Source organism: Pinus tabuliformis, chromosome 3_2 (assembly GCF_031772625.1).
Source record: "Pinus tabuliformis cultivar Carrire ecotype Pingquan chromosome 3_2, CPIR1, whole genome shotgun sequence".
In the NCBI taxonomy this organism is placed as follows: Eukaryota; Viridiplantae; Streptophyta; class Pinopsida; order Pinales; family Pinaceae; genus Pinus; species Pinus tabuliformis.
The window spans coordinates 1,241,288,852-1,241,309,564 of record NC_142302.1 but is presented as its reverse complement, the minus strand read 5'-3'; the positions used below and the strand labels follow the sequence as shown (position 1 = coordinate 1,241,309,564).

At 39.8% G+C, this 20,713-nt stretch overlaps 1 protein-coding gene across 3 annotated transcripts in view; it reads right to left on the bottom strand.

The window, feature by feature from the left end:
- The window catches only part of LOC149185226 (putative galactose-1-phosphate uridyltransferase), a 109,548-nt gene extending 89,459 nt beyond the window's left edge, over positions 1-20,089 (bottom strand). The window contains exons 1-2 of one of the 3 annotated variants that reach the window (XM_089417835.1): positions 19,217-20,089; positions 17,929-18,234 (exon numbers count right to left, since the gene is read on the bottom strand). In XM_089417835.1, the coding sequence (XP_089273961.1) occupies positions 17,929-18,234; positions 19,217-19,696 (786 nt within the window). In that variant the 5' untranslated portion in view covers positions 19,697-20,089. The remainder of the gene's footprint in view (positions 1-17,928; positions 18,235-19,216) is intronic. The other 2 variants (XM_089417836.1, XM_089417834.1) reach the window with 2 other exon arrangements.
- Between the last annotated feature and the right edge of the window lie 624 nt (positions 20,090-20,713).

The following is a 20,713-nucleotide window of genomic DNA, read 5'->3' as shown; positions in this document are numbered from 1 at the left end:
AATTAACCACTAAACAGCTGGAGAAAGGTTGTTGAGGTGACAATGGTGGCTGATATGTTGTTGCCATAAGGTCTAGATTTTCCTAGTGGGGCTTTACACTAAGCCTGCTAGATTTTGTGGTGACAGGGCCACAACACCGTTTGAGCTATGCTGCAAGAAACGTGGGGGTAGGGCTCATTTCGTGCCCATTTCGGCCCAAAAACGTGGAAACGCATCCCAGACAAACTTGAAATGTGTTTCCAGTTGTACGAGTGTGTTTCCCAAGATGGAAACACGCTCGAATGGCCGGAAACACATTTCAAGGCCATCTGGCCCACCATACAGCGTGTTTCCACTTAAGATTGCTTTTTTTAGTTTGTTTTTATTTTCACCTTTTTACTTTAATATTTTGTGATTAAATTAATTCCTAGATGTTTCTAGAGGTTTCTCTCAAGTTATAAAAATAATTTCACCTCATTCCCTTATCGCGCAAATTGGGCAAGTTATTTCACTTGGAAAGGGGCGATTTTAGCAAGGGGAAAAGAGGAAGAGAGCATTGGTTTCAGCTAAGGCAATTTCAGCAGTGAGAAAAGGAGATTTCAACAGCAAGCGAGAGAGATTACACAGGCCGATTCGGATTGGGGAGTTTCCAGCTACGACATTCTTGGTTTTTGGCATAGCTATAACCATGTTTCTCTGTTGTTTTGTGGCGTTTTGCGGTAGCTTCAACTACAACAAACTAATTGCGGTAAGAAGCATTCAATTTCTTAAAAACCTTTTTTCCTTTACATATTTGTTTTTTATTTTTATTTTTTGCAACAATTGCTTCCAACCAAGGTGTAAGGTCATCCCCCAAGCCCAACAAGAGGGTTGAGTATTATCCTCTTTGGAGGCATGTTCAAAAACTTTCAATATGTGAAGGTGGTGGCTCATGGGAATGGCAATGTAATCTTTGCAGTAATTCGTATAAGGGCCCCTACCCAAGAGTGAAGATGCATTTTTTGCATGAAGGAGGATAGGGGGTTGTAGGTTGCCCAAAAACAGCAGACCAAATGGCAAGGAGGCCATATCAAAGAGAGCAAGATGAGGCTGATCGACTTAAAAGAAGGCATGATGAGCTTGCTATGTTATTCCTCAAGCTCCAAACACTAAGCCAAGGATTGTGGTTGAAGCAAGGAAGAGGAAAGCAGCTCAGCAACAAAAACTACCACCATCCAAAAATACCAAAGGGGCGTCTCCTTCAATTCAAGAGAGCAGAATTGCTAAATTGGTGAATGTACAGGGGAGAGGAAGAAGTTGATTCGAGAGTGGCTACGTGCATCTTTGCGTGTGGTATCCCATTCAATGTTGTTTGGTCTCCTTACAAACAAGATATGATAAGGGCAGTTAACAAATCTTCTACAAGGTACAAGGGGCCCAATTATGAAAAAATCAAAACTGAACTTCTCATAAATGAGAAGGAGCTTGTGGAGGATATCTTATCACCGATTTGTTCTTCCTAGAGTAGCTCTGGGGTTAGGATAGTCTCAAATGGATGGACAGATACGAGGCGTAGGCTATTGATAAATACCATTGCCACTTCACCAAAAGGAGCAATGTTTGTAAAGGCCAAAAATTGTTCAGAAGTGGTAAAAGATGCACAATTCATTGTTCATATTTTAATAAAATCTATTGAACAAATAAGACCTAACAAGGTGGTGCAAGTTATCATGGATAATGCACCAATTTGCAAAGTTGCATGTTTAATTATTGAGGGAAGGTATGACCACATTTTGGACACCCTTCATTGTCCATAATCTGAATTTGATCTTAGAGGAGATTAACAGTGAAGTTTTGTGGATAAAGGATCTAGCAGGGGAAGCAAGGGAGATCGTTAAATTCATCACCAACCACCACCAATCTCAAGCAATATTTCAAGAGTACACCAAATTGGAGTTGTTGAAAGCTGTTGAGACAAGATATGCCTCAAACTTCCTATATTGGGTCGTCTTGTTGAGGTTAAGCAACCATTAGTTTCTATGTTGGTGAGTCAACTTTGGGCTGAGTGGAGACAGGCAGATTTGAAGTGGGGATATATGGTGCGTAGATTGTGTCGTGATGAGGAGTGGTGGAGCAAGATAGATTTCTTGCTAAAGTTCACACTCCCTGCATTTGAGCTTCTTCAGAACACTGACAACAAACCAACCCTTTTTAGGAGAGGTATATGATGGCATGGATACCATGGCTGAGAAAACTATGGAAATCATCTCACAGGAGTCTCCTCAACTTGTATTTGTTGATGCTCATTTTGTTGATTTAGTCAAGAAAATCAGTGTTGATAGGTGGAACAATTTCAACACTCCGTTGCACACTTTAGCACATGCCCTGAACTCAATATTTTATGATGAAGAGCTTATTGCTCAAAGCAATGGGAAGAGGAAGACACCCTATAAGGATAGAGAGGTGGCTAATGGGGTGAAAAAATCCCTTATGAGAATGTGTCCAGTTCATCTACACAAGGAGGTGAAAGAAGAAGTTGACAGTTTTGCTGCAGGATTAGATGATTATTTAGATATATCAGCTTTGGAAAAGTGAAGCACCATGAGTCTAGTTAGGTGGTGGATTTTTCATGGAGCAAATGGTGTACATTTGCAAAACCTTGCCATTCATGTTCTTTCACAACTAGCAAGCTCTTCATCGGTAGAAAGGAATTGGAGCACCTGTGGTTTTATTCATTCTATGAAGCACAACAGGTTGGGTTCATAGAAGGCAAAGGATCTTGTTTATGTGCACTCCAACCTTCGCCTTGCATCTGGTAGGGGTCCAGAATATAGCAGTGGTCCTTCTAAAGAATGGGATGTGGATCCAGAAACCCCTGATTTGGAGATCTCTCTTGTTGCCATATATATTGAGGACTGGGAACCTAGAAGTGGAATTGGCCCATCATCTTCTTCTACTCCACCATCCACTATTGAGCATGCTTCTTCTTCTATTTTTGATGAGGATTATGATGACGAGGATGAAGACTATTGGCCTTTATTGTTTACTAGATTGAGCTCATGTTTTATTTCTATGTATGTTCATTGTCCACAGTTTGATACTTGTTGATGTAACATTGTAATTGCGGCCTCATATATAAACACTGATTTTGAATATATATGTATTAGCCTCGTTTATCAAGGTTGTTTTTGGATATTACTACTTTCATTATGTGATCATTCATGAGTAAATGTGATGTTAGTATGTTTCATCATCATGTATAATTTATAGACTTATAGTTTATGCAATGGCATTGGACAATGTAATGTAATAATGTATCTTGTATGATTTATGATTGCACATAACATTTCTTAAATGTCCTAACATATATAACATTATATTATATTATGTTATATATATATATATATATATATATATATATATATATATCGTGTTTCCCCGTTTCCAAAATTTGGGGGGGGGGGTCATGTTTCCTACGCGTACCCATTTTGGAAACTCATCCCTACTTCCCCGTTTTGTGCAACTTAGCTTGAGAGCAAGGACTTAGTGTCCACGATGTTTTCACATGAAAGCTCAGAAAAGATGAGCACAATATCAACCAAAATGAAAGATGTTTCCAAGCATGGCACAACAGAATGGCGATGGTCACTCAAGATGCCATTAGAATACCCAAGTACGTCATTAACCAGTATGAATCTATGCTAAGGTTTAGCATGGACGAAGATTACTATTATTGTAATACATTAGGCCTAAAATGGTCATTGGTGATCAAGTTGATATTTCATCACTTCCATTCATCCTACCAAATGATGTGATTATAAGGGAGCTCTCTAGTTGGCCCCAAGCGATAAAGAAAGAAGCACCATGCAACAACATCTTTTTATTCTTGCAAGCAAGTGATCAGCCATAGCATAGATCTCGTTAGCTTGGATGCAGGAAAAATGCACACAAATAGTTGTTAGATATACCATTAAATGTGATATAGATGAGGAGCTAAGAGGAAAATGCACAACCATCACCTTTGATGAGCAAGGACCAAATCCTTGTGCACCTCAACTATTGCCAACCTTGCAAACAAAATACCAGATGATGTTACCATTACTAGTAAAGGAACTTAAGGAAGGTCTTCACAATCTTGCCAATATCCTTGCAGGTGGCATCATTACTAAAACATTGAGAAAATATTAGACATTGAGTGTGAAGCCACCAAGTATTCAAGAGAGTAGCCCACAAAAGCGTCATATGCCGCATCATCCAATGGTGCAATAATAGGAGCTCACTATTGTTGTTGTGAACTTAAGAGCTTTTGTGCAAGTAGCACACACCATTCCAACTCCCCTTGGCCTACCTGCCAATGAGTTTGAAGTTGCGCCAACACAAAGCAAGCTACTAGCACTGCATAGATTGTGGATAATCACGATGATGGGGATGACCCTTCAATCAAAATAATGGCACCCAAATTGAACCAACAATCCAAGAGGCCACAACTATGAAGAAGGCCAAGGAGGTTACCTCTCCAAAAGAACTTTTAAGTACTTCTAGCCAGCAACCTTGGGAATTTGATTATAAATCCGCCATTCCTCAACAACAAAGTTTACACAATTTTGGTGCAAAATATAGTGACAACCCAAAGAGACAATAGATATAGGAAGGGAATCATCAATGGAGTCATCCAAGAATCCCAAAGACAAAGAAGCCAATGAGGAAATGTATGACGTGACCCATAACCAATCTATTCAAAACGTTGCACCACTATATTTGCTTGATCGAAAAACAACCATCACTCACCTTCATTCACTAGCTCAAAATCCTTAACACAACTAGGAGAAGCTTAGAGTTTGCCTACATAACTTCAATTTTTTCTACCTAAGGGCACTTTTAAGACTGATTACTACCACAAGATTAGAGGATCCAAAAGTTCATAATTGAGCCACAAATTCTATTTAGAGTAGTCTAGCCCACACTAACATGGACCTCACTATGCATTTGCATTCGCACGCCTCATCAATTCTCTTCCTATGATCAAATGTAGCCATTCCAATCAATAGACAAAATAGTTGGTCATTGTTAGCTAAAAATGGAGCAAGACTACTTTTACCTACATCAACAAAAACAACAAGTCCAAGTACAACTAAATGAGACAAAATGAGAATGTGTTCATTTTAGCCAACAATGGTATGTTCTATGCTTTAGAGCAATTTTACTTCAATTTCTTTATTAGCCCAGTATCAATATTCAGAATAGCAATCACATCAACATGATAGTAAAATGCAGATAGAACATAAACATAAACAGTAGAAGACAAGCCAAGACAAGAGGACACAAGATGTGGCAACAGCCAGGGACAAACCCAAATGTGGGGAAACCCTTAATCAAATCTTCTTTTAGTCTTCAATAGTTCAGCAGAGAGAGATAGTACAATTTACAAATCTGATAATTTATAACAACAACAAAAGAGCCCTAACCAGAAAAGTCAACGTTGGTCAATAGGGCAGATTTGACCCTCAAAAAATTGGTCAACTTCGGCCTCCTAACAGCAAGATAAAACAGCCATCAAAACAGCGAAATTCAACCCAGTGAAAGTCTGGTCAAAATTCAAATAGCCCACCTGCAGTTAGCCCTAGCTGCAGTCAACGCTAGTCAACAGTGAATGTTTAGCCTTGATTTCTATGCCCAGAAATGCGGCCTGCCCAAACACAGATAACCCTCACAAAAACGTAGTCAAAGGTGGTCAACGCTTGGTCAAACTGTCGAAAAATTCGGTCTCCTGAAATTTCGGATGTGTGGAGAGAGAGAGGCCCAAAAATCCGTACCCAATCAATGAGGACAGAGAGAGAGAAGTATGAAGATGAGTGTGTCCAAATGAGGCTAAGTCACCTTCTATTTATATGCAACATTGGGGATGAATAGACATGATTGTTGGGCTTCTGAGCCCACATAAGTTTGCTGATCGATCTTGACAATTTGACCATAATCAAAATAAATTCATAAATTCATTTGTACATATCAAAATCGGATGATTTTTAGATCAATCCTATACCTCTCAGAGAGATGAATCCAAGAAAAATATCAGTTGTCATAAATAAGATGACCCATGTGGAGTTTGGCCATAGTTTCCAATTTTAACACTCCCTCTCAACTAGGGAGAACTCCATCTGCTAATCCATCTACCAATTTGTACTATCTCTGCCATCAATGCACTACTCTGCTCAGCTGAACTATGAAGAAGAAAAAGTGATCGAGAATGTATCATACCATTCTCTACTGACCCGAAGTCAGTTCCAATCAAAAGAGAGTGTCTCATACCACTCTTACTGACCTGAAGTCAGTTCCAATTGATCCTAGATCAATTTCAGTCATCCTAGCATAGGAAGTACGATAATACACAATGCGTCCATCGATAGTACTATGGTCCCTATCCTCATTTCCCTACTCATTGGCCAGATGAGAGGTACTTCCCATGATTCCCAGACTGCATGGCTAGGATGTCTCAGCAGGAGAAGGATGAACCACTCATCCTACCTACACGTCATCAAGAGGTATTGCAAGGGAAGGCTGAACCACTCACCCTGTACACAGTGAACCACTAGGGGAAGGCTGAACCACTCACCCTATGGTTGCTCATCGCTCCAAGAAGTACCCCAAGCCCCCTGGAGCTCCCAGAGGTCAATGTCCATCTCATACAGGACCCTCATAAGAGGGTCTCTCCACGACTCCAAGTCGTTCTCGGAAGGCCAAGAACTTGACCTTCCCCAAGGGCTTTGTCAGAATAATGGTGACTTGCTCATCAGTCCCAATGTGATGGAGCCTTATTGCTCCTCGTTGTACCATATCCCGGATAAAGTGGTACCTGATATCTATATGCTTGGAGCGATCATGAAACACGAGATTCTTTGATAATCGGATCCCACTTTGGTTGTCGCAGAGGATAACGGTGGTATCCAACACATGTCCAAACAGCTCACTAAAGAGCTTCCTCAACGAGACAGCTTGACAGGAGGCCATACTAGTAGCTATGTATTCGGCCTCAGCGGTGCTCAAGGCAACCGATTTCTGCTTCCTACTCATCTAGGATATCAAAGCAGAATAAAAAAAAAAAAAAACAACATCCATAAGTGCTCTCGCGATCCACCACACTGCCAGCCCAATCAGCATCAGAATGCAGCCTCACATCTCCGACAGTGTATCTCAATCTATGAGTGATCATGCCTCGAAGATATCTCAGAAGATTCTTGGCACCAACCCAATGTATATGATGAGGCTCAACCATATATTGGCTCAATGTGTTAATTGCAAAACATATGTCCGGACGGGAGTTCACCAAGAACATCAGTGCTCCTATGAGTTGACGATACTTGGAAGCATTTCCCAATTCACGTCCAGCAGCACTACCACATAACTTCTTAAAGTTAAGTTCCATCGGAGTAGTCACAGGCTTGCAGTCCACCATCCCAAATCTTTCCAATATCTTCACAACAAATTTTCCTTGAGAAACCCTAGGAAATAGTACATTAATCCTAGGTCCTTCATCTCAAATTCAAAAGCCAACTCCCTCTTACGTTTGTGAATGAGAGGGTTTGCACCTGTCAGAAAGAGGTCGTCGACATAAAGTACCAGAATGAGAGGTTTATCATTTTCAACCTTAAAGCAAAGGTTCAGATCGACTTCACTTCTAGTGAATCCCAGCTTCATCAGATAGTTATTGATCCTCCCATATCAAGCCCGAGGTGCTTGCTTCAATCCATAGAGAGATTTCTTCAACCTACATACATGAGATTCCTGATCATGAACCTCAAACCCCTCGGGTTGTTCCACATAGACTTCCTCTTTGATTGAACCATGCAAGAAAGTGGTCTTGACATCCATCTGATGTAGGTTCCATCCTTGCGAGGCAGCAAGGGCTATGATCGAGTGGATGGTGGTGTATCGGGCAACAGGTGCAAATATATCATCGTAATCTACACCTTCCTTTTGAGAGAAACCTCGAGCAACAAAGCAAGCCTTGAACTTTTCTGCACTTCCATCAGCTCCATGCTTGATTTTGTAGAGCCACTTAGAGGTGACAACCGATTTGTCTTGGGGTCTAGGGACCACATCCCAGACATCATTCTTCATAATTGACTCATATTCTTCATTCATAGCGTCTTTCCATACTTGATGCTTCACGGCTTCTTCAAATGATGAAGGCTCATTTTGAATGATAGTGCTCATGGCGGTCAAATATCCTTGATACATGTTCATCTTCTTGCTTTCACGCAAAGTCCCCCTTGGTCCAATGTGTCTCTTGGCATCTTCGAGAGTCTCCCTAAGCCATGAGGGTCTCCTTTTGGAGGAGGAGGATCAATAGGATTTCGTCTTCTTTTGCACCCTGATTTCCAATGTCAGCTTCTTTGTCCTTCCTTAGGATAGGAAGGTTGTTAATCTTCCTGAGGTCCATATCTTCGTCGAAGGTGACATCATGACTTATCTCAACTTCCTTTTGACCAGCCACATAAATTCTATATCCCTTAGAATTTTCACTATAGCCCACAAAGATTCCTTTCTTCCCAAATGCACCCAATTTGCTTCTTTTCTCTTTCGGCGCATGAAAATATATGGGACTTCCGAAAATTCTAAAATGAAAGACATAGAGTTTCTTACCAGTGAACATTTCTTCGGGAGTCTTGGAGTCCAATGCTTGATGAGGGCATCGATTTTGAACATACACGGCAGTATTTGCAGCTTCAACCCATAGGAACTTCGGAAGGCCTTGATCATGAAGCATGGCACGAACTGCTTCTACAATAGAGCAATTCTTCCTTTCAGCCACACCATTCTGCTCAAGAGTGTATGGCGTTGTAGTCTCCCTCTTAATGCCATCTTCTCTACAATAATCTTGGAATTCATTGGATTCGTACTCAGTCCCATTATCAGTCCTCAATATCTTGATTTTCTTCTCGGATTGGTTTTCGATCAAGGCTTTGAAGTGTCGGAACCAGGTGAACATTTCATCCTTCTTCTTCAAGAAGTAGATCCAGGTCTTGCGAGAATAATCATCCATAAATGTGAGATAATATAAGTATCCTCCCAAAAAGTTTACGGGCTTCATACCAGATATGTCGGAGTGGATCAATTGCAATATATCTATGGTCTTGCTATTACTTGAGGGGAATGGTCCCCTTGTAAGTTTTCCTTCAGCACATCTCGGACATACACCTTCATGCTCTACTTTGAACTTGGGCATACCTGTCACCATCTGTCTCACATCGGGTAGGGCCTTATAATGAAGATGGGCAAACCTTCGGTGCCATAATTCAAATTATAGAGATGTGTCGCAAGACATGGCTCCCAATGGGCTTCCTCCAACTTGAACAAAGTGCAACCCTGAACCCAAGAGTAAAAGCATCTTTAAAATTTCTTTTCCAAACACGTACCTTTCCATCGATGAATGCCACCTTGAATCCTTTGTCCTCCATGGTTGAAATGGACACCAGGTTCTTCTTGAGATCAGGTACATATATTACTTCTTGCAAATGAATAGTGTTACCTTGATTCAATTGAAGGGTAACATTCCCTACTCCCTTCATGGGATAGGTGGCATCATCTCTAAGGATGATCTCCAAGTTTGTCTCCTTTTCTATCAGATTAGAGAGGGCTTCCTTATATCCAGTGAAGTGCCTTGAGGCACTACTATCAATCAGCTAATTTCCCAAAGTGTCCAGAGGAGAGGCAGTGGAGAGGGCCAATATAAGATAGTACTCTTTTTGCTTATTGTTAACAACATTTGATTCTTCATACCTGGAGTTCCTTGATTTCTTGGAGGGTCAACCATTTCCTTGATGTCTCGCATTCCTTTTTCCTTTGCCATTGGACCTGCCATTCCTTTGATCGTTGTTGTTGAAGTTGCCCCTGCAATGATTGTGATCATCATCATGCGATGTGTCCCTTCTATTTGGACACTCCCTTGCATAGTGGCCAAACTTATTTCAAATAAAGCACCTGCCCTTCCTTCCTCCCTTAGAACCACGCTTTCCATGGAAATGACCTTTAGACCCTGCATTATTTCTCCTTTTGTCATGAGCGGAGAATGCATTGGGGTTGCTTCTATTAGAAGGCATTTCTTGCTCCACCATTCTTGTTTCTTCTTGAATGCATCTCAACATTAATTCTTCAAACCCTAGAATTCGATCATTGTTGAGGACAGTGGTTCTAAATACATACCACTCAAGTGGAAGTCCTTCAAGGGTGGTGAGAGTAAGTTCCCTGTCGGGAATGACTTCTCCAATCAAGAGTAGATCATTCTTGATCTCAGTAATCCTCAAGAAATAGGATTGAATATCCTCGGCCTTGCCCTTCTTAATACCCTTCAACTTATTCTTGAGAAATAGAATTTGATTAGCATTACTAACCTTGAACATGCCAACCTACCTATCGTAGATCTCCTTGGAGGTCTTCAATTCAGAGATGTAGGTCACCAAATGCTTGTCAATGGAATCCCTGATAATCTTCTTTGCTTTGACTTCAGCCCTATTGTACTTGGTCTTCGCAGCAGTCGGTGCATTTGAAGGAGGTTCAGGGATTTTACCCTGCACGTAGTCCATCACTTCTTTTTCTTCCAATGTCAAATCAAGAGACATCTTCCATCCATGATAGTCAGATTTATCATGGACCTTGTCTTCAGCCAGGGAGTAGGATGAGGAACCCATTGAACCTTTTGTCCTTGTCCAACTGTCTTTGGTGATTGCTCTTTCACTCTTGCTTGGGCTTTGTCTTCACCTCTGCTCTAATGCCATGTTTAATTTTATGCAACAATGGTATGTTCTATGCTTTAGAGCAATTTTACTTCAATTTCTTTATTAGCCCAGTATCAATATTCAGATTAACAATCACAACAACATGATAGTAAAATGAAGATAGAACATAAACATAAACAGTAAAAGACAAGCCAAGACAAGAGGACACAAGATGTGGCACCAGCCAGGGACAAACCCCAATGTGGGGAAACCCTTGATCAAATCTTCTTTTAGTCTTCAATAGTTCAGCAGAGAGAGATAGTACAATTTACAAATTTGATCATTTATAACAGCAGCAAAAGAGCCCTAACCAGAAAAGTCAATGTTGGTCAACAGGGAATATTTGACCCTCAGCAAATCGGTCAACTTCAATCAACTTCGGCCTCCAAACAGCAAGATAAAACAGCCCTCAAAACAGTCAAATTCAGCCCAGTCAAAGTCTGGTCAAATAGCCCACCTACAGTCAACCCTAGCTGCAGTCAGCGTTGGTCAACAGTCAACGTTTAGCCTTGATTTCTGTGCCCAGAAATGCAACCTACCCATTGCCCAAACAAAGATAGACCTAACAAAAATGCAGTCAAAGGTGGTCAACGCTTGGTCAAACTATCCAGAAATTCGATCTCTTGAAATTTCGGCCTCCTGAAATTTCGCTCCTAAAATTTCGGACGTGTGGAGAGAGAGGCCCAGAAATCCATACCCAATCAATGAGGAGAGAGAGAGAGAAGTATGAAGATGAGTGTGTCCAGACTCCAAATAAGGCTAAGTCACCTTCTATTTATAGGCAACGTTGAGGATGAAAGACGTGATTGTTGGGCTTCTGAGCCTAAATAAATTTGTTGGCCGACCTTGACAATTTGACCATAATCAAAATAAATCCATAACTTCGTTTGTACATGTCAGAATCGGATGATTTTTAGATCAATCCTACACCTCTCAGAGAGGAATCCAAGAAAAATATCAATTGTCATAAATAAGATGACCTATGTGGAGTTTGGCCCTAGTTGCCAATTTTAACAGAATGCAATACTTTGTGTCAGAAAGCAAACCCTTTTGAATGAGTTCAAAGAAGTCTGACAATGTTTCATGTAAATGTGGCCCAAGCTAATGATTTGGAGATAGAAGATATTGACAAAAATTGAAGTGAACAAAAAGTGGAGCAGAGGACTACTCTTCTCAGTATTACAAATCACTTAAATAAGATTACATTGGAAACATCAGTAATAAATGACTGGAGTGAAACTCGACTTAAACTGGACTAAGTGAAACTGAACTAGGACACTTGGAGGGACGGTTTTGACACCTAACAGGTGGTTGGAATTAGATTCTCCAACACTCCCCCTTAATTTCAACCACATAAAATTTAATTAAGATACTTGTTGGTCTATGTCTCAGCTAGGCTTACAATTTAAAAAAATTGACTTCAACTACATTTACTTTTCTTCTTCTCTTCTTCCAGATTTTGTAGCCTCTAAATTGTTTCAACTTTTTCTCTTTGTTGTATCCTTCAAACCTCAGTTTCTTCATTTGTTGGTGCAGGTCTTCCATTCTTCCAGACTGTTTAAGCATATCCTAGACTTCTTCAAAAAACAACTTGTATGTGGGTTGTTGCCACATATTATCTTCTATAGTGCACTTTTCATCATCAATCTGCTGCAACATAAGACCATAATACAATTTCATCTCTTCAAGACTCCAATACTTGAAAATTTCATTAATTTGTTCATCATCCAAGTTGTCTTCAAGGTTCATTTCTACAGCTTCTCTGCAGACTTTCTCAAGGCATGGTGTTGCAATCCATGCTTCAAGGAAATTTAACTGTTCTTCAAAATCATTTTGTGTACCTGCACACTGGAAATCAATAGTAAGTTTAAAAACATCTACAGAACCACATTGGTTCTGTTTTTTCTGCTCTGCAATGAGAGCTTTCTCTGGTTGCACTTCCTTCTCTATTGTTGCCTCTATCTCTATCTCTGTCTTTGTCTCTATATCTTTCGCTTCTTTACTAACCTGTGCTTCTGTGGACAAATTGTCTTCCACTTGGTTTTCAAATTCAAGTGGGATCATGTTACCAAATAGCATCATCTCAATATGATGTTTTTGTTGCATCACCTGCAACCATTCATCATTAGTTAATAAATCTTCATCAAACTTTACATCAGCAGTATTAATTGTTGGATTCACCATCGCATTCACTACTCCAATAGCAGTTCCATTGTCATCAGCAAGCTCTGTTGCTAGATTCAACAAAATTTCAACAGCAAGCTCTGTTGCTGGATTCGTCAAATTTTCATCAGCAAGCTTTGTTGTTGGATCACCAAATTTCCCTCCACTTGTAGCTATGCACAATGGAGTTCATGAGCATCAATGTGCTCTTGTTTTGCTTCTGCGACTTCTTCGCAACATCATCCACTTCTTCGCAGACATCATCCACTTGTGACTGAGCACAGTGGGATTCAACAAACTTTTCATCTCGATGTAGATCTGTTGCTATAGATCCACGTTCATCTTCAACTTCAATGCTCCCCCTTACACCAAAACTCCTCTCAAGGGTATCCCAGGCTTCCTTGGCTGTCTTGGCTTCTGAAATAAGGGGAAGCCTCTTGGCTTTTCCCATTTATTGAGTGTTGCCTCAGTGCAACTCAACAACCAAAACAAATTGTAGACATTGCATCTAACTACAATAAAAACGCCTCTGCTTCTTGACTTCCACAAACAAACAAGTCTACAGATTTTAACAAGGGCGGCCTTTCACAAAAGCTTTCACATGCCCTTCTAGAACACCTTGCAAATGTCTTTTTAAAGAAAATGTTTTTTTTTTTTGAAAAAAAAACTTTCAAACATGAAAATTAGTTTTTTTTTTTTAAATAAACATTCCTTCGCAAAATCTCATAAACTCCTCACATAAGCCAAAGCCCTTTAAGAATTTTAATACCTTTGGATCCTTTCTCAAAAAAGAATTATTCGAGCGCTTTTTTTTAAATTCCCTTTTTCACAATATAACATAAGAATTTTTTAACCAAAATGAATAACCTTTCTTTTAGAAAGTCGTCGAGACAAATTTGTTAAAACAAAAGTGTCTTCCTTACTAATAAACTGTGCCTTGACCTTTTTTATGCAAACTGACTTTGTTCCGACTTTGTTCCGACTTTGTGCTCCGAATGAGTTTTGGTGACTTGTGCTCCCAATCGGATTCCGTTCTTTGCTCTTTTGTTAACGCTCTGTGTAATGAACAGAGGTAGCGTTGGAGCAAAAAGGCTATAAGTAATTGAAACTAACGCGTGCTCTTCCAATGTTGTTGAGCGTTAGTACCGCTAACGCGACTCTGGTACTTTGTGTGGGCGTTAATAACATCGTCTTCAAGGTTGTAGGGTGCGTTAATACAACTACCCCTCACACAAAAATTCTGATTAACAAAAACAAAACAAACAAAGAAACAAAAATTCCGACTTTGAGCTGAACTTTCTTCAATCTGTTTCACCCTTGCCTTCAGAAGCTTAGTCGTAGCTGGCTTCTTCGTTCTCCTGCTGCTTCTTCGCAGGCTTCTTCAAACTTCAACTGCTCTCTCAAGTCTTATGCAGGCTCGCCTATTCTCTCTGCTTCTCTCTCTTTGCTCACGTTGTTGCTCTCTCAGGGAGTCTTATGCAAACTAGCCTATCTTCTCTTCTGCTGCTCTCAAGGACTCTCACGTAGGCTAAGCTCCAATAACATGACAAAAATTGAAGTGAACAAAAAGTGGAGCAGAGGACTACTCTTCTCAGTATTACAAATCACTTAAATAAGATTACATTGGAAACATCAGTAATAAATGACTGGAGTGAAACTCGACTTAAACTAGACTAAGTGAAACTGAACTAGGACACTTGGAGGGACGGTTTTGACACCTAACAAGTAGTTGGAATTAGATTCTCCAACAGATATGCCTAGTGATGAGAGACCCTTTACCTCTACAAGGAAATTCCATACTTCTCTATTGTGGTGTGGAGAACTGAACAATGGCTTGACCAATAGACCCCTTGGTCACTCAGCTCAAGCATCATAAAGCACAACCCCAACTTGGGATAAAATAGACTAATGTTATTCATTCCACCGTCCAAAACTGTTTGGAAATTGTCAACACCAAGGAGCAACATGCACTTGACTTATAGATTTGGAAACAACAATGGTAGCAACAAGCTGATCAAAAAATCGACCTCAACCAATGGACTGAACTCCACGGCGAAATCTGAAACATTGATGAGTAGTTGCACACTCTATTCCAAGCCTCTTGAGAGGTGCAGACAAATTTGATGGTTATGGCCAGCCACAACAGAGCATTATGAAGCATTTCAAAACCAAATGTTCTCACTCACCTTGAATGGACTATAGTGCACCAGAAAAGACCAACCAAGCCAAATCAAGAAAGGTACAAGCCTTCGTAGTCAGGACACCTACTTTCATCCAAATGGCTCCCTAAAATCCAAACCTTTCAAGAATTCAAGTCCTAGGCACTAGAGGTTCTTCCGAAGTTAGCCCCTTTGTTTGAAGGGAAATAGCAGGGCACAAATTCCAACACCAAGAAGAAAGAGGAGGTAGGTCAGAGTTGACTCAAGGGAAAGTCAACATGTGCAGTCGAGGTTTGTTGGCTCCTTCATTTTGAGTTAAGAATTTGGTGGCACCTTGTTAGCAAGTGGCACCACATATCTCGGGGATGTGATAAGGGAGAATGTCAATTTTGAGGATTTTGATAACTAGGTTGCAGGCAGAATAAGGGAAAAGTGACTGGAGTTGTAATGTACCTGACCACCCCAATGTTGCTGAGATGGCTAGGATTGGGAAATTTAACAATTTCTTTCTAAATTCACCCATTGATTCACCACTCCGATACCATAAATAAATTACACCTTGTCATATGATACAAATGTGCAGACAAATGACATGCAAATTTGTGCATTACTTTTAATAACATACAGAACTGTAAATGCAAACCATTCATGAGATATAACAACAAATTGAACATACAAATATACATAATTTACAGCATAAACACATATACTTAGAATACTTATCTTTTTATGAAAAATTACACCCTGGCTGCTGAAGTGGGATGATCCTCCCAGTCATAAGCACTGTTGCACCAGTTTTCTCTGCAACAGGCCACCCCCAAGCTAGGCCTATGAGTCCGCAGGGACAAACAAAGACTCTCTTAGCCAAATTCCCACAAATTTCCCAGCCTATTCATTCACAAAACCATCCCAAATCACTAACTCTCTTTCCCTTTCGGTCTGCACAACCTAGAGAAGTGGATCCCCTTCTCTGCAATGCAATCCCTCAAACTATCACACCTCTTTCCTAGGCTCTAGCACAAACTCGCTAGGAAATCTCAAGGATAGGATCTATAGGGGTTCACAATGGGTAATTTTACACAGGATTACATACATTAAATCTCAACCTTCAGTTACAGGCTTCACTCTTTTAGTTTTTTCCCTCTTGCAGCTTGTACCAGGCTAGTATGATGGTAAGAATGATGGTGAGAATGATCGACCAAATGATTCTCAGCTTCTCAAAAACAAAGAATAAGTATGGATGTTTTTAACTTGGCAACCAAAGAGCTCCACTTAACTACCTTGGCACATATCCCAAGGTTGTTATGCCTTTTAAATAAGCTAATGTATAGGACTTCAGATTACAATAAAAAATATTACTTTCAACCTTTAGCCCCTTCAGGTGGGCCCTCTTAGCACCCTCTCAATCATCTCTCATGGAGTCATAGCCCCCCATCATTTTAGTCCCCTTTGTCTCGTAACTACTGGTGTGTTTTTATTAATAATTTTAATGTACATCATTTACATTACTTGGCCCTTGGCCATACTATTCGACTCATAGCCTAATTCACACATATGCATTACATTACATTACATTTTGTGGATCAAATTTGGGGTGTTACAGGAGCAGAAGTGGAAAGGCCTATTGGAAAGATCTTTAAGTGGCGTGTGTCAAAACGGAACAAGTGGCAGAGAGTGATGTCCACACTTGGGTAACCAATAGCAAAACAATGTCCCGATTTGCAACTCGCCTAAGGGAAACGACTGTAAATTGTAAGGCTAAGGCCCGGGGTTGGGTTGATCACTGTTGGACATAGCTGGTTTTTTTAGTGGTTCTAATTTCTCTAGTTTCTGGTAATTTGTATGTAGGGTTGGGCTTCACTATGCGGCCTCTATATATTGTCTTGCATAGTTTGGTTTTTAAGCAAATATTGGGGTGCTCAACTTTTGTCGGATTCATATATATGGTTTTGATGGTTTTGATTCATATATATGGTTTTGATTGGTGACACCCTTTAAAAGCTTGTTTATGTGTCTATTTTATACGAATCATATCTATTTACTATCAGTTATATCATGTTGCGCTGAATGGGTTACATGGATTTGATATACTGTGTCATCAAGGAATAGAATAGATGGATATAATGATAATGGAATCACTTTCAGAGTAGTTACATTTGCACCCTCTATCTGTTCTTGCATTGTTTTATGTTCTATCAATGTGCCTAAGGTGAGAAATTCCCTATAACGAGGGATTGATATGTCAGCAATAGACTACAACGCTGCTGTTGGACACCTAAGTGGACCCTTGCCTAAAGTTCAAGCGAATAGATATGTCTCAACAAGGGATAAGGCCAAGTGCAAATGTAAAGTAATTTTGGCAACGTGATAGTGTTGAAACCTTTCCTCGAGCCAAAAGAAGTATGTGCTATGCAATGCAGCCCACAACCAACATAAACAATTGTGACTGTCTTGACACTGCACAAGATCTTGGATTTGGTATAATTGTTGAAGGGTAACTGTTCCAATGACTTCCGTCTATACAGGTCAATCACATCCATACTCAATATTAACAAAACAGAATACTCTATCACATGGGAACCCAGTACAAACCTAAAAGCACATGACAATCTACACCAGTCATGAACAAGCTGGGGAGATCGTGCCTCGAGTCACCAGAACTGCTATGAGCAAAATTGTAAGTGGAGACCGTGATGATCAAAATTTTGTAAGCCGACGGTGTGGACCTCTCAAGCTATGGTAAGAACGTGAGTGCCTAATGAGTACTGAGTTACATTTGAACCCTAAGCTTCAGCATCTCAAAATCAAAACAAATTCATTGTAAACCTTGGAACCAGCTTATTCTTTAAAAGTATGTGAAGCAAAAGAAAGCTCACCTGTTCGTCTTTTATCTCCTGGTAATGAGAAGCGTGTTCCTTGGGAGCGATCCATGTCTCAAAGGGAAGTGAAGCTGCATAAGGAACAAATGCAATGAAGTGTGCGGATTCTTCTATAAATCGGCACCTGGACTGTATCTCCCTGCTCAAACACTCACAGAGGTTGCATTTTCCTGTCCTGGTAAAGTACTCCTTTGCATTATTAAGCCTGCATTCCACATTAGTAGGGACAATGGGAAGGCCAATGATCTGACTGTGAGAATGCCTCATTGATGCTCCTGCTGTGACTCCGTGATTTTTGAAAACCTGCCATACATGCAATCCTGTTTTAGAACAATGGTTAATTTTAAACGTATTTCACTGACAGAAGGCAGGTACTTCTCAATGGGGTGGGAGATCTATAAACACTATGTGCATGTGTAGCGGTGCATTGGTTGATTGAATATGGACACCGGCACGATTCATCTAAGACTCGGCTTGATATGCACCTCAAAGTTGTTAAGCTAAATATTAGAATTTGAGATATCTCCAGACTCCAACTGCATATCAGACCCAGCTTCAGATGGGTATGCACTTTACAGCCAGGATGAGAATGTGGTGATCAATCAACTCTTTCTGTCTATGCTGTAAATGTACTTTAAATTTAGAGGGCGCATCTGATGCATTGTAATATTATATTGTATATAGACAATAGCACCAAACCATTTATACATTTTTTTCTATATTGTAACAGTAAATTAAATCTAAAGGCGCATTGAATGCATTGAAAATAGACACTATCACAACCCCATCTATAACTGCAATGTCTGTCTACCATGGACACTGTCCACAAACAATATGCCCTGATAAATGCAATATGTGTTGGGATACACACAGATGGATCGAAAATATTTCAGTTCAAACTGTGTATATCTCAGAATATATTGGATTTATTGTTGCACTGCTCGGTGCTTATTGCTCACCAAAACTGTATGCTCAAGAACTTTAAAGTGACAGGTTTTTTTCCCAGAACCTGAAAACCCTATCGTTCCCACCTGCCATACATGTCACCACAAGGTTCCAGGCAGATAGTATGCAAGGTAGATAGACATTACCTCTATACCCCCACTCTGATATGTGAGATTGAGAAACTCGAATATGCATGTCTCAATTGCACACACAAATAGATAGAGTATCAAATATTGGAAATCAACTTCAAGCTTCATATCAAACCCAAGTTTAGACGGGTTTGTGCTAGAAACAAACAACCTAAATAACAGTTGAACTGTATGAATTCGAAGAGAATTACCTGGATGTATTTAATAATCTCGTTGCTTGCAAGCTGTTGAACTCTTACTTTATATGCAATTAAAACACGAAGTATACTTGATTCAGGCATGTTTGCCAAAGTCATAGAATGTTCAGGAGTCTCGATAACTACATCATGAGAGCCGAATCCTGTAAGGGTAGTATGAAGTTGGTTGGGAGAACGATGAGAGAATTGGGTGGATTCATGATCCATTGAGAGAGCCGGGTACAGGTTTTTTATGACTCTAACCATCCAAGCTGAGGTGCCCTCGGGGATTCTAAAGATTTCGGGGGCACATTCATGCTCATGGTTGAGACAGAATGCACAGGGCCCTTGAGATTGAGTATTACTTGGGTCTGTATTGGATTTGAAGTCCGTCGGGCGTTTGCCTCTAGCAGGAGATATGATTACCCATTTGTCTAGAATTGGGTCATGTCTCATCTCTGAACATCCAGTTGCTGTTGCTAACCCTCCTTCCATTGTTTGGAGATTAGCTGAGATGCTTGCTCAGAATTAGTCCATGAAAGCAAACACAGAAACAAGTAGAGGATTGGGTTCTTTCACCAATGATATTTGGGCGAATCTCATAACAAACACATCGAGTCACAAATGTCAAGACGGGAATTCATTGTTTCTCACCCGAGTCACAAATGTCAACTCACTGAAATACGAGAATTCATTCCTCCTAATCTTTTGGGCGTTGCAATGTGTCCATTAAAATTTACGATGAACACAAAATGATACTTAGAACCAGGATTATCCAAGGACTGTGAAGTTTAGCTGCCAAATGGACGCAGAACAATGACATGACAATTCCAGTGGGGAGGATAAATAGCGTTTGGTATGTCAGAGGCTACTCCCAACACAAAGTAAATGATAAAATATCTTATTAAAATTTGCTTAGACTTCAGACTGTACACGTATTGTGATGGTACAGACAACCAATCTATTAAGCGAAACATATTTCCTTTCACAGAAGGAATTTATATTCGTTCACGCTTGTATCTATGTTATTTGTATGGCGAGGTTTTGTTTCAACCACACAGTCACTTGTAAGAATGATGTTGGTAATTTGTAGTGTATTTGCAATGTAATGCGGTTTTTTTTTATACTTTTTTTTTTGGTCATTTGTAAAAGGAATGATACCAATAGTTTTTATTATATTGTGTAAGTTTATAGGAGAAATACTTCTATATTTTATAGGAAGAATATACATGTTTTGGTTTGTAAAGATTGATTATTCATTATGAGTTCAACATGTCATATGCATTGAATCGTATTTAGGGAAGATAACAACATTTTTTTAGCCACTTAGACTTAACTTAATTGATTCAAAGCAATACCACTTGTTATTATACAAGGTGTAATAAAGCATTAAATTTTGTATAGGTTTTTATTTATTTTCAAAGTTAACACTACTATAAAGTGAACAAATTTAGAGTATTGAAAATTTTATTTGTAATGTTTAAAAATAACATTTTTCATTAAGTTAAGAAC